General features: G+C 30.8%; 1 protein-coding gene across 1 annotated transcript; it reads right to left on the reverse strand.

Annotated features, from left to right (window-relative positions):
- Positions 1-4,406: 4,406 nt before the first annotated feature.
- On the reverse strand, positions 4,407-11,359 carry LOC106105516. The gene is made up of 6 exons (XM_013285879.1): positions 11,156-11,359; positions 7,173-7,378; positions 6,512-6,647; positions 6,101-6,234; positions 4,892-5,096; positions 4,407-4,688 (listed from the first exon to the last, which is right to left on the reverse strand). The coding sequence occupies exons 1-6, from the start codon at positions 11,193-11,195 to the stop codon at positions 4,594-4,596; spliced, it is 816 nt and encodes a 271-aa protein (XP_013141333.1). The 5' UTR covers positions 11,196-11,359; the 3' UTR covers positions 4,407-4,593.
- Between the last annotated feature and the right edge of the window lie 3,026 nt (positions 11,360-14,385).

Raw genomic sequence — 14,385 nt, forward strand, 5'->3', positions numbered from 1 at the left:
TTCAGAAGAGATTTATTTACCGTTTTCCAATAATTCAACTACAGGTTTCTTAGACCGATATGAAAGATTTACTGTAATTGTTGTATTTATTTGTATTGTATGTTTTTCTTTAAGTATTACGGATTTTTATTTAGCTATATATAAAATTGAAACCAAAGCTGTTATAGCCAGCATCAGTAGCTATTGCATGGATGACTATTTTGAACAAGGAAACTTTATTTTTATGATAAATAGGTTAATTGTTTATTTTCTAGCAACGTGTGCTGTGATCATTCTTAATAGTGAGTGATCGCTAAACAATTTCATCGCTTCTTATTTTGCTTTCAATTTCGAAAATAGTATACATATTTTTTTAAGTTAATATATTAACAAAATAGAGACAGCTTTTAGGCGTTTTAATAAAAAGATTCTATTAATCTGTTTAATGAAGTCGGCGATGGTAACGAAGAGGCACGGTGGGCATTTTTATGTCCGTAATCTACGAACTAAGTGTCAGAAGGCAAGCTAAAGAATGAGTGGACACGACTCGCGTGCGCCTCGGCTGCGTGACCATTGTCCATCGATCACCATTCTTGTGAGATACGACACGAAGGACATATTTTTTTCACACGAACCGCCCTTTAATGACCGAAGTAGGCGCAAACATTTTCCTACAGACACTTTGTCATTTATACCGCGCTAGTTAACGTGCCACGGACATAATAGGAGTTGTATTTGACTTTACTAGTTAATTTTTAACATAAACAGAAATTTGTTATAAAATATGTGAACAATAATGAATTTTAAATGTAGCATATTTAAGCAATAAATATACGAGATTTTTTGGCAAAGAGTATTAAACAGTTAGAGGGAAAGGTAAAAATTATTATACGTTGTGTGATAACTACACATGCTATTACTTACGTGGTAAGTATCTATTGTATTCCCTATAACCCCAACGGAATGTAAATGCCCAACAAATGTCATGTTGACCTTATTCCATAATATTGAATATTTCGTAAGGGCATGTATTCATACACAACGTTTCAGAAACTTTCACTGATGTATTTGTCTTTGAAAACATAATTTCCATTTATTTAGTCTCGATATTCTTGCAAAATAAATACATAGTAAAAACTTGTTGCTAAACGTCTTTCTTTTGTTCATGACCTTTTACCAAATTATTATTTTTTTATATTATAAAAAAATAGAGTTAAATACCTACGGTATTATTTAATTTGTTTAAATTTGTTTTAGTTTTTTTCTTTTTAGGTTAATCTTATATTTATTACGTAAAAAGTCTTGCGATGGCAATGTTTATTTGCACAAACAATAACATTTCAACTTTATGAAAGGCAACTTTCGTTTACGTAAATTAAATGTAATAATGCCTTCACACAAAACATGTCTTGTAATAAAGGGGTCGTTTCGAAATTGTAATAGTGGGATCAACTAACAAGCCAACTGTCCCTTTCAGCGTAACTGTTAAACTTGTCTTAGGGCTGTATTGCGTGACAAAACACGACTGGTACTCTGTAATCAGATTATCTGGCCATTCGGCTGCCGCGCTACTTGGCCTGATATCGGCCGCTCCGTGGCCACTAAACCGCCGCCCTATCAGCTTTTACAAGTTGTCGGTACGGCCACACAAATGCAGATAAGAATAAACTAGACCCATTTAGTAGCAAACCCTAATCATTCTAAGGTTTATGTACTTTTTATACTGAACACGGTTTTTATTATTTCTAGTTGACTCTTATTGTAATTTGGCAAAATACTTTAATGTCATTTTATTCGTGGTGCTTTTTAACAATAGTTTATAACAGTTTTATATAGCGGAAAAATGTGCGATAATCCAGGTACAAATATTTGTAATAAGACGTAAAGGGAAAACTTTGTACTGCTATTTAAGCAAATGGCGCAAATGGGTGAACGTCAACGATGCAGAGTTAATTTTTGGAAGAAGTACAAACAGCTTATTCTAATCAGTAAAAAAATATTGAATTATGTTCAAATTTTGCCTATGAATGATCACTAATATTTTTATTAATAAAAACATAACGTAAAATAAAATAGCTTATTTTCTTTATCCATTGAGAATAATAACAAAAACTTTGTTACAACGACAATTCTTTGACATTAAGTGCTAATGGCTCATTAAAACTTTTCTGTGCCGCGAAACATTTCTGAAACAAAATTATTTGCACAATGTTCACGCATTTAACACGTAGGTAATAGGCTCTCCCCTTCGCGTGGCCTCTGTTATTAACTCGCAATGCGTGTTATGCCGTGCCCATTAAAACTGGAGCTCCAACGAGTTTAGCGCCATTCATTTGCACTCCGAATTTTATTTTAACACAGGTAGAGACGTAGCTCTTGATATTTTGGCGCTTTAATTATTCCGATGAATCTCGTCGCACAAGTCGTTTTATGTAAATTATTCTTTGCGTGAGCCATTACATCGACATAGGCTTAAAGACAGTGTCATATTTCGCTTTATAAGCGTTAATTTTCCCGTCTATCAAACTTAATTGCTTTATAGTTATCAAATTGGAGGTTTCACACCTTTACTGGGGTTAGTTAGTGTTGTCTCATGTGCAGTTATGTTTATTATCGATTTGAATTCTCCCGTGCACTTATAATAACGTAAGTGTCTATAAAAAATCGCATGGAATGAATGAGATAATGCTTCTAGAAACTTTACATTTCATTGCCGTTTGTGACAGATGAGCCGAGGTTCAAGAAAGTTTTCCGCAAGAAGAAAATAGCGAATTATTTATTATCTTTAGTAATTACCGAAGCATTAATATGATAGATATCAGATGTCGACATCTCTCAAATAACAATAATTAAATCGATAGAATGGAATATGAAGCTAACAATTCATAAATGAGGGTCAAATCCGATTTGAAATATTGTTGAGATGTCGTAATCGAGTGTGCAATTTTGCTGACAAAAGCCTTAAAAAGATAAAGCTTCGGCAATTTGTAGAATATGGTCAGGATAAAAGATTTAAAAACCTTTGAAGACGATTCACTTAGTTATATTACAATGACTTTGTGAATATTTCCCGGTTTAGAAATCCATTATTTTTGTATCAGTTTCGGTAATTGATTTCTTATTGACTTTTCTCGTTTATATCTCTCGAACCAAAAACAAACAATTTGATATTTCTCGTAAACAATGTTAGAGTTTATTTCAGTTACCATCCCTTTTTAAACAAAAAAATATTAAATTTATTAAATATTAAATTAAAAAAAAAATAGTCAAAAACATTGATACTGCTACATTTTATTTTTAAATATGTACTTGCCTGTATTCTTAAATATAGTAGACCTACGGAAGTACGTGAGTCAGCACTCATTTTACGTTATTGTCACAAGGGGCAAGTCTGTTGTGGTTTTCCACGTCATTGTTTGTGTGTCTACCGGAGATTGTTACTGCTTGTAATGACCGCTGCCGGACGCTAAGCCACGCTACACGTACTTCCTTGTGTCCCAAGATGACATTTCATTTTTGTAAGAAACTTTGTGTCGTAGTTTATATGAACCACGAAACAAACGTTAGGTACAATTTCATGTTATACTTAATTATTTAAATTTTGTTTATGTAAAAAGTTTATTGTAGTACAATGACATGATAGATAGATAATTTTTTTTCATATAGATTTTAGTGTTATATGTTAGGATTATTGAGAAAATAAAATTCTTTTTTGCAATAAAACATTTTTATTTCAACCTAAATTCTTCAGTAAAATACATACTACCATAAAATTTAACGATGAAAGCAAACTTTTGAATTAATTTACATTACAGTGGGATCAATAAAATTAAGAAATCGCTAGAAATTTTTGTAAGCATAAGCACTTAAAGAACATATCAAATTTTTCTTAAAACTTCCTTCCATCTTACAAAAATTGCATTGCTATCGATACTTAGTTGCTGTTATTACCGAAAAAAAGAAACAAAATCCTGGCTCAATGCAACTAGGAAGACAATTGACTCATATAACAACAATGTTAGTACGCAAACACATAAATACATTTAAAGTAACATAAATATTTTAAAATAGACTAATTCATATTGAAACAGAATAAGAAGTGTAAGCAATTTGTAATTATTTTACATTATTATTAAATTAAATTAACTAATTATTTTTCCCATTTGATCGTATTTTTTATACCATAAGCAACATCATTACAAAACTTTTAATTCAATTATTTACAACGTCTATAGATATTAGTATTTCTATCTAAGAAGGCAGTTCTAATTTATATTTACAATTATATATATTCTTACATATTATATCTTACTGGTTTTACCTCATAGAAAGCAAAAAGTTTCTTACATTACGGAAAATATTGAAAACAAAAATATTATGAATATTACGTTAATACATAAGATATGCAATTAAAAAAGATATGTATTTTGTTCTTAACATTACTACTAATTACAACATTTTTACATTTTTTAAATTCTCTTTTATCTTACTTAAGAATACGCAAGAAATAAAACTGCACGACTTAAACAGGTTTACTACGCAACTTTTTCAGTCGAAACTATTAACAATTGTGATCGTTTCTAAAGGTTCTGTTAAAAGATAAGGGATAATTTATCACGTTTCTAATTGCATTAAAGAACTAAGAAGTTGAATAAAAGAAAGTGTTAACAACATTACGTTTAGTGTACACCCTCCGCTTGAACTTTTCACTGAAACAAAAAGAAACTTTTAGTACAATAGTTCTTTTTTATGTTTCTGCCTATACTAATTACCTCTATAACATGATTGTTAATGTTGACGATATTATCTTTGTGATCAGCTACCTATTTTTTTGCAAGGTTCAAATATATTTAAAGATATAACTGTTAAAAAAATGTCTTGTAATTAAAAAGGCATATTTAAAATGTCTCACCTAACAACATGGCTTCTTTGCTATCAGCGAGTTGGCTGTTGCCAACAACAGCTTCACTCCCCTCCCGCCACGAGGGCGCCACTCGCGCGGTGCAGCGCACCTGCATCGTGCGGCCTGTTGGCACGCGCAGGCCCAGCGCGGTTGACACCAACCCGTGCTGGTGTTGAATATGGGGGTACTCAACTAGCAGTGCTGGGTCTGTCACCTAGTGTCAAAAGAATTAAAAAAATATCTGTTTACTTTTTAAACAAACTTCTGTGACATTCGCTAATGTATTTAATAGCTTCATTATGCATGTTGTGACTAAGTTAATTGGTAATCTAAACACCTCAATCGAATGATTGTTTTACACTTAGTCGAGCTAAGTAGTTTTTTTTAATTTAACTACTACGAAGTTAATGTTAAGGAAAATTTTCGACATATAAAAGCTAATTTTGTAGTTATTAATGAAATACCACATTTTAAAGGCAATGTAAACATAATAAGTATCAACAAGTTAATTACAGACAGGATATTACGTTCGCAGGATATTATTTTCAGCGTAGGTTTAAAGATAAAATACATTATTTCTGCCATTTGATACTATATTTGTTCTAAATATATCGTACGTACGAGCACCCATCAAATATTAACAATAATGGGTAGAGTGCTCCAACTCTCATACCATAAATAATATTATATTCTAAAATTAACTTTGTACAACATAATTTACGATGAAAATCTGGTACCCCTTTGTTGCCTAAGATATCAGCAATCACAGGATATTTTTGAATAATTCTTTTTTTTAATAAAATGCCCTACACTTGCGTCACGCTTTAGGCTATATATTTAACACCATTAAACTTAGGGGGTAAATATTTTGGATAAATAACCCAATGTGGGAAAGAGATCATAAGTTGCTGCCAACATCAAGGAAACAAGGTTGTCATCATGTCACGTCATTTTGATAATTTGACAAATGTAAACAAAAAAAAAATTCATAATTTCATGCGATGAAGTCACGCGAAAACAGCTAGTGTAGATATAAAGAAAAACCTCATAATAGTAATTATCGAACCTAACAAAATGTAATGTTCGAAACCAACGTAAGTCTAGTAAGGGTTGTTAAAACTCCCAAATAAATAAATAATGAATCCGAATTTTTCTGTTCACTTGGGTGAAATCAGCACCGGTTAATGAATGGCAAATTTGTATAGCAAACAAAGTTACCTTTTCACCGTCGATATCCCAACTGAGTATTGCCGCGGGGTAGGAGCGACCCGACGTGCAGTTTAGGAACATCGAGTCACCTCTTCTGTTCTCTTGTTGGTTGCCGGTTATTCTCGGCCCTTCCCGGGGCAAATCTGTGCATGAATCGAAATATTTTAACGACCGAAAAGTATGAACTTTCAAGGAAACATTCTATTTGTTGTGCGAAGAAATATAACATCTTTTATAACAGATTACAATAATAAAATACCTAATTTAATTGATGCATAATATGAACACCACAAAAAATCCTAAACTTTCTTAAAGAGAAAAGGAAACATCAATTTTAGAGTACAAGATTTCCTTATATAAAGTCAACTATTAAATAATAACTTTACTGTTTATTATTAAACTTTCTACTTTACTACTTACAAATTACTTCCATTCTCCCTTCACCGGCGGCTGAGGCAAAGCTGGGCGCTTCTGCAGACACTTCACAGCGATATTGACCGCTTGATTTTAATGTCACTGGATGTAATATAACTCTCCGGTCATCAGATTTAAGTAACTGGAAATATTATTAGCGTATTACTTCGATTTGATACAAACAACAGTCAAAAAGTCAATAATGATTTGTTGTTCTCTCCCAGACAAGTTATCTTAACTACTTACTCTTATATTTCAAACACACGCCTGACTTGCGCATTGAACCCGTAACTTTTATTTTAAGGGATATATGTATCCATAAATTTAATGCAGAAATAGTTATGATAAATTGTGGTCTAAATAAAACCCTGACTTCCAACCCTTTCATAGCCTTGTAACTAACCCTTTGTTTGCGAAAATAGTCACTACTTTATAAAGAAATTATAGGACTTTGTCTCTTAATACAGAAAAAAAGAAATTGTATTGAAATACAAAATCAAACCCTTTTAGTTAAGAGTTTCGGGTTTGTTGTCCAATATTAATGACGTCCCTTGTACCTGTTCAAATTGAGATTACAGTTATGTAAAATATTCCTCAACCCTTTGAAGGTACACTTACTTTACTCTATAACTATATCTGCTAGAACATAATAAATAAACATACTTACATCGACTTTTATTCCGTCTAATTTATACGCGTGCTTTGGAGGGTCGAACTTAGGCATGTAGCGATAGAATTCTTCGTTATCTCGATACCATTTTACAGAATAAAGTATATCATCCCCTAACTCATAGTCACAATCCAACTGAGCCGGCTGGCCCCTTACTTTGTATGATGGTACTGCTACCCTTACTATTCTTAGTAGCATTGATTCTGTGAACAAATGTTACACACATGTTTTGACAAAATATTACGTTATAGCTCAATTTGGATTTATTAAAAGTTAGGTGTTATTTGCGACTTTGCCCCCGTGAAATTAAAAAAAAAACAAAGCCTAATATATGCTCTCTGACTCAGTGATAACGTAGCTGTTTAATTATGTATTTTTTTAATCAGCTCAGTAGTTTTGAGTTATTTTAATACAAACAAAAATCCAAAAATACAAATTATGTATTTATATTAATATATTGTAACAAAATCATAAATTTGGATATAATAGTAATATGTTATAATATTCACTAAGTAATAAACGTAATTTTAATTAATTTTGGTTTATATTATAAAAAGGAAACATGTAACAAAAATATAATAACTTTGTCATATTGCCAGTCTGATTTTAAGATCACGCTGTGATTGTGCTACGTAAATACTGCTACGCAAAACGGTTCTACGCAAAATGGATCTACGAATTTCGTAGCATGAACTAAACTTGAGTTATTTCATAGTGAAAGTATTATAGTAATATAATATTACACAAAATAACTTTAACCCTCGGCTATTTAGACTCCCCAGTCGGGGGAATTCTTTCTAAAAGGCTTTATGGAGTTGTTTAACTTGTAATTTTATCACAATTCTTATTTTTCTTAACAAGTTAGGAATTTTTACGACGCTTTTATAGTAAAATATGTATGTATTTATTTTATTAAAACAGCCGAAATTGTTACTACACCTCTGCATTTATTAATATAGAAGCAAAGTCTATTAATTACTTAGCTATAACAACGGAAACGGAAACGGAAACCTTAACATTTTTTTTTAATTTTCTGACATTCCTGCTGCTTTATTCCTTTGCAGCAATTTTGTAGCCTTTTAGTTTTAACTGTTTTATGAAATTCTTTACGCTTTACTTTTTTTAATTATTATTTATATATCATATTTTATACATGTTTTTTTATGATTTGTTAAATCTTTTTTATTAGCGTTATTTGATTTTTTATACATCTTTTAACAACATTATCATTACTGAGCTATTTTTTTCCTAAGTTTGTCTGTTATTATTTTTCTAATCTAACATCTATTCACATTTACCAGTGCTCGCAGGGATTGATTATAAAAATATTGTTATGTCTGTCACCACGGTGTAAACGTCACATCACTCAAGGTTAAAATTGAACAATTTCTACGACGATTTGAAGGGAACACCGTAGTCCACAAATAGAACATAAATGTTCTCATGTATTTAGTTACAATGAATACACAGGATTACACCGTAGGCTAAAGAAAATACGCAAGCAAAACATAATGCGTTAATGTTACAAGTTTCATTGAATGCGACACAGTCCATAGTAATCCTTTCCTATTTATTATGCAAATATAACAACAGCTTCAGTAACCGCACATAGCACGTGTCCTTACTCAAAAAGTACAGTTTTATAAATCTGACTTCAAGGAATACGTTATTTTATTGATAACATGTTTTGTCTCAGTACTTTAAGCATAAAAATGTTACTTGTTTCCGTTACATACGAAATACTTTTCATTGTGTTTGTATATTCTATGATCTACTTATTTGTAAAGAGCCATTTATCTTACTCAACCTCGTATAAGACAGTGTCTTTGGAAAAAGCGAATACGTAAAGTAAATAAAGTAATTCACTGACAATTTGAGTAATGCAAAACTATCGTTTTATTTAACTATACTTTTATCTATACTATTATAATAAATCTTAAACGCACATTTCTTTGTTGCCTAATATGTCAGCTATTACAGTATATTTTTGAATGATTCTTTTCTTAATATAAAGCCCTACACTTACGTCACGCTTTAAGCTATATATTTTCACGCTATTGAATTTAGGGGGTAAATGTTTTGGATAAAAACCCTAATGTGGGCAAGAGACCATAAGTTGCTGCCAACATCAAGGAATGTTTGTCATGTCATGTCATTTTGACATTTGCTATTGATAATTTGACAAATGTAACAAAATCAATTTTTCATAATTTCATGCGGATGAAGCCGCACTGGAACAGCTAGTACTATTATAATAAAGCGTAAACACACACTTCTTTGTTGCCTAAAATGTCAGCAAATACAGCATATTTTTTAATAATTCCTTTTTTTACAAAAAGTCGTACACTTACGTCACGCTTTAGGCTATATATTTTCACGCTATTAAACTTAGGGGGTAAATAAATTGAAAGAAAACCTACATTTAGGAAGAGGACCATAAACTACAATCTGCCGACATTAAGGACACAAGATTATTATGGTAACGGTAGTTTTGATATTTGCAATTGAGAATTTTAACAAATGTTAACAATAAAATGAAGTTTTAGGTAATTTCACGCGGATGAGTCTGTACAGGAACAGCTAGTTTGAATATATCAAGGTTTATTAAATTTTAATAAACACTTTTAATTACATGGCTAGGTGCTAGTTCGTGAATGTTTATTTAACAATTAAGTTTTTTCCCCGTTGTTAAATCGATATATTGATAATGCAATTGAAATATAATTTATTACAGAACAATATGGTGATGATTTTTAGAGAAGCGAAAAATGATATGAACACAGAAGTAATCATCGACGGCCATAAAAAATCGCAATACTAGAGGAACAGCCGTATACGTTGCAATGCTTTGAGAGTACGCTTGCTTGAAGGACTAAGTTAAAACTTACGAAATGTAAACTAACAATCTCTATCTATCTTTTTATGATAATTACAAACATTCATTTAATGAGTAATTTTTAAGTATTTAGATAACAATTTAATTGATTTTGGGCTATTTGATTGTATTCGACAATTACAAATTTTAGTTTTTTACACAAACTATTGTTTTACCCCATACTGCAATGAATATTTAATATCAGATATAAATATTTAGATAAAACGCAGGTTTACAATTTTATTTGAAAAATCGTCCTAATTGAGTTCAAAGAAACTGTTAAAATTTGCTACTGCGAACAAGCTATTTGCGGTATTGAAAGGTTATCTAGCTAGTGATACCCACTCAATGAAATGATTCCTCCAATTGTAAACACAAATTTTAATACTGAAACGAACACATGACATATTAAAAATTCAACTATGATTCAGGTCTCTTGAATTAATGTAATATACAAATATGAAATTGTAAATAAAGTTATATAAATGCATGTACATGAATAAATTTCCCTAGAGTTCGGCATCGGAGTAAAGAAGTGCTCTTTGAATGAGTAATATAGACATATAAACTAGTTAAAGAGCACTAGCTTTACGACTTTAATGTTTAAAGTTTTAATTTAAAAGCTCGCTGGTCTAAGTATATTTTAAATAAAGCTTAATATGCATTTAATTAAAATGATTTAACTGTTTATTGATTAATCAATAGGTAAAAATTGTACTTTTGTTATGTCACTTCTTTATTTACTGTTTTGTTTTAACTCAACTCTATTATTATATTAAATGCTATATTTGTAATAGCAAAAATTTTATAGCTTTAAAATAATTTAAAGAAAAATGTAAACAGTAGGTTAAAAATAAGTAACAGTTATAGCAAAGTTATGGATACGTTTCTCTTCGTGTATATTGTTTATTTTACATTTCAAGTACAAGTTTCTTACTGTATGTAATCTAAGCACCTACAACAAATCATGAAAGATTCATATATTATACCACAGTGCTTTTAACTATTATCATGTACCTATATGTAAAACAGTATAAGAAAAATGTATTTTCAAGATTTATTTGTAAGGAAATACCTTAATTCAAAATATAAATATATGAATTACCTTTTACAAGCAAGCTGATAATTACGAAAGTGATAAACATCCTTGGGAAATTAAACAAAAAGTTTCATCACGTATCACAAATTCGTCATTTATTATTATTTAATCGTCACTGTACACTCGCGATTCAATCCACGCATTGACTGTTAACTAAGAACGTACGTAATTTATTTTATTAAAATGGAACGCACACGTCCGACAGCTGTGAATCCGGCGAGCCAACTGAGCCATGTTCTCAGCAGTCGCTGCATTTTCGACCGCCCGCGCCCCACCGGCCCCACACAGAACGCTTTTATTTGTACCGAATTAGAGTCCAATGGCTGAGAATAATTAATTACTTCTATTGAATATGATCTTTTAGTTAAGTCTACAAGAAACAAACGTTAATGAGATCTGTGTTTATTTTTGTTAAATTATGTAAACGTTTAATTTCTTAGCGATAGAAACATAGGTTATATAACCATATACTTTTAATCAACCGTTTTATCTAATTTATTTCTTAAAAATCACGACAATAAGTGAACTAAAATATGTATTTTAAATAAATAAAAAGTACCTGAAACAATATATAGCTTTTACTCAGCACTGACACTATATAAAAAACCAAATAAAAAACACTTCTATTTTAATACCAATAAAGAAATGAAAGCTTAAAAGAAAAAGTTATCGAAGTTTTTTGTTTTGATTTTTTAAAGAAAACCACTGCGTTGTTTGTAGCAACTCGGAGTAAAGACTACGAATCGTTTCTTTAAGTAAAGGATTCATTTTCACAATTAGACGGGAAATGTTTTTGTTACAATTTATTTTCGCAATCTGCAATCTACAAAATCCCTGCAATAACAATGAAACCTTGGTAATATTTAAAAAAGTACACGTGAAATAATTAAACTTTAATAACTATTGCTAGATACTAAGCAATCAAAAGCATAACATCATGCTAATATTATAAATGCGAATGTTTAGATGGATGGATGGATGGATGTTTGTTAGAGTTTGTAGCCTAAACGGCTGAACTTATTTCGATGAAATTTGGTATAGATGTAGAAGATAGCCTGGAAGAACATATAACCTATTCACTTTATTTATTTTTAATACCACGCGGACGGAGTCGCGAGCAAAAGCTAGTAGCGAAATAAAACAATTGTCCCTTAAAATAGTAAAAAAATCTGAGTATTTCTTAACGAGCTTTAGGATGGCTTTATATAAAGCAAAGGTCAATAAACGACAGAGATTACGAGTACAGTCGAAATTAGGTAGTCTTATAACCAAATCGAAATATATTGATGTTAAGTTCATATCATACTTCAAAAGATAAATACTTACTATCCTAAAAGGAGAACGCTGACCAGCAATGTAATTAATAAGTTATTTCCACGTCGCTATGTCGACTCGTCTAATATATTAATACATCATACGTATCTTTTCTTTATTAAGTTATTAAGGAACCGTGTCAATATCATGCCCCCAATATTAAGGTAAATGTCATTAGATCTGATACCCTTATGAGTGGAACGTGAGTAGATATCATTTTTTCCTGCACATCGAAAAGGTCGTAACACTTTAACGTAAGCACGACGCCGTATTCAAGAATGGGAAATATCATAAAATCATACATGTATATGCTCTCCATTTCCTTCATAACAATTTACAAACTGCCTACGCTCATTTACAATAGTAGCATGAAATTGTCACATAATACTTATTATGTTCATTTTATTGTACTTAGTTGGAAGAGGCAATACATTTTTTTAAAGAAGAGACAATGATAACCAGTTCAGTATGGCACACTATAAGACATTGAGTTGGTTAATAATAATAGAAATATTACAAATGAAAATACTGTATCAAAATAGAAAAATATTTAGAATTTCTAAATTTATTTCGTACATACCTACGCACGTTCTACGATTACTAATGTTCGTAGCAATTGCTACGTTGATTCGTAGCAGACTAGGTTTACAATACAAGGAGTTACCTTAATCATATACCCACACATTATCAGAAGTGTTTATTTTTAAATAAATATTGTTGTTATAAAAGTATTATTTGGACTGATTTAGTCATATAATGTCAATTAGTAATAAATGCTACGCCGCACTCGTAGGCTTATTTGGTAATAAATTACCTGTATCTATCGTTGTAATGATATCTACTAATGATCAAAGTATCTTTGAAATGTTACCAAAAATAAGTCTGCGGTGTTGAGTTGCGTAATCAGAGGCAGCGAATCGGCAGAATTTCTGTTTATGTAGGAATTCTTTGCTCCTAATTAAGCGTTTTACAAATGTGTGTTTACTTTTTACCTGCTGCTCATTTACTTTCGTATGTAATTAATACATCAATTTGTTATAATCTTAATCTATTATTTTATTTCAATCTAATTAATACAATTCACGGAGAAAATATATTTTAATAGACAAAATGATATTTTGCTCCATTGCGTATTACCTAACGAGTGACAAGCGAGCACAGACGGCGTTCTCTGAACGCTTTATCACTTAATTTGAATCGTGTCCTGAATTTAGAACAGATCGTTTCAGCCCCAAAATTCGTTTCTCTTCGCGAAAAACGAATCACCATCGAATGATTAATTTTAGTAACACAATAACATTGCAACTTCATTAATATCCATTAAAAGTAAACACAAATCGACAACCAATCAAAATTACGGACATATTTTCTTTTGTGGTTTTGGAAAAATGAATTGTATAATGAATGGAAAAAGTACTTACGTTACTTTATATTTTATGAATTAAAACTTTAGCATTTTGGTTTTTTAATTTAAATGTTAACTAATTAAAATAATGTGTAATATAAAAGCAAAAATGTAAGCTCAAAAATAAAATCCTACAATAAAGTACCTTTAACTAAACTTCCATTTTTTGTTAAACCATTCATAAAACGACAACTCTCGCCTACTCCTAAATCAAACATGCATAAATCCGAGCCTTTCCCTTCACGCTATTATGTCAACCAAAGCGATTTATGATCGTATCTAAGAGATTTTCACGAGGGAGAATGTCGCAGAGCAAATAGTATTGAGCCTAACTCTCTGGAAAAATATTTCGCACTCGTATAAAGTGCCTCTTTTACAGACTTTTATTTTATTACTGTGTAATCTGTGCCTGGTTCATTGTAACTTAGAATTCATGTAAAATTGTTTTTTTTTTAATGTTTATTCCAGATTTAACTGGGGCAATTTCGGTAGTTATAGCCATCTATGTTTATCTATG

The sequence above is a fragment of the Papilio polytes genome, unplaced genomic scaffold, assembly GCF_000836215.1.
Source record: "Papilio polytes unplaced genomic scaffold, Ppol_1.0 DF822845.1, whole genome shotgun sequence".
In the NCBI taxonomy this organism is placed as follows: Eukaryota; Metazoa; Arthropoda; class Insecta; order Lepidoptera; family Papilionidae; genus Papilio; species Papilio polytes.

Excerpts from the sequence above, each read along its gene's own strand:
- LOC106105516 (XM_013285879.1), bottom strand. The coding sequence starts at position 11,195 with ATGTTTATCACTTTCGTAATTATCAGCTTGCTTGTAAAAG. Across the intron at positions 7,379-11,155 it reads TATCAGCTTGCTTGTAAAAG|AATCAATGCTACTAAGAATA; the intron begins GTAATTCATATA and ends ATTTGTTCACAG. Across the intron at positions 5,097-6,100 it reads GGGATATCGACGGTGAAAAG|GTGACAGACCCAGCACTGCT; the intron begins GTAACTTTGTTT and ends TTTTGACACTAG.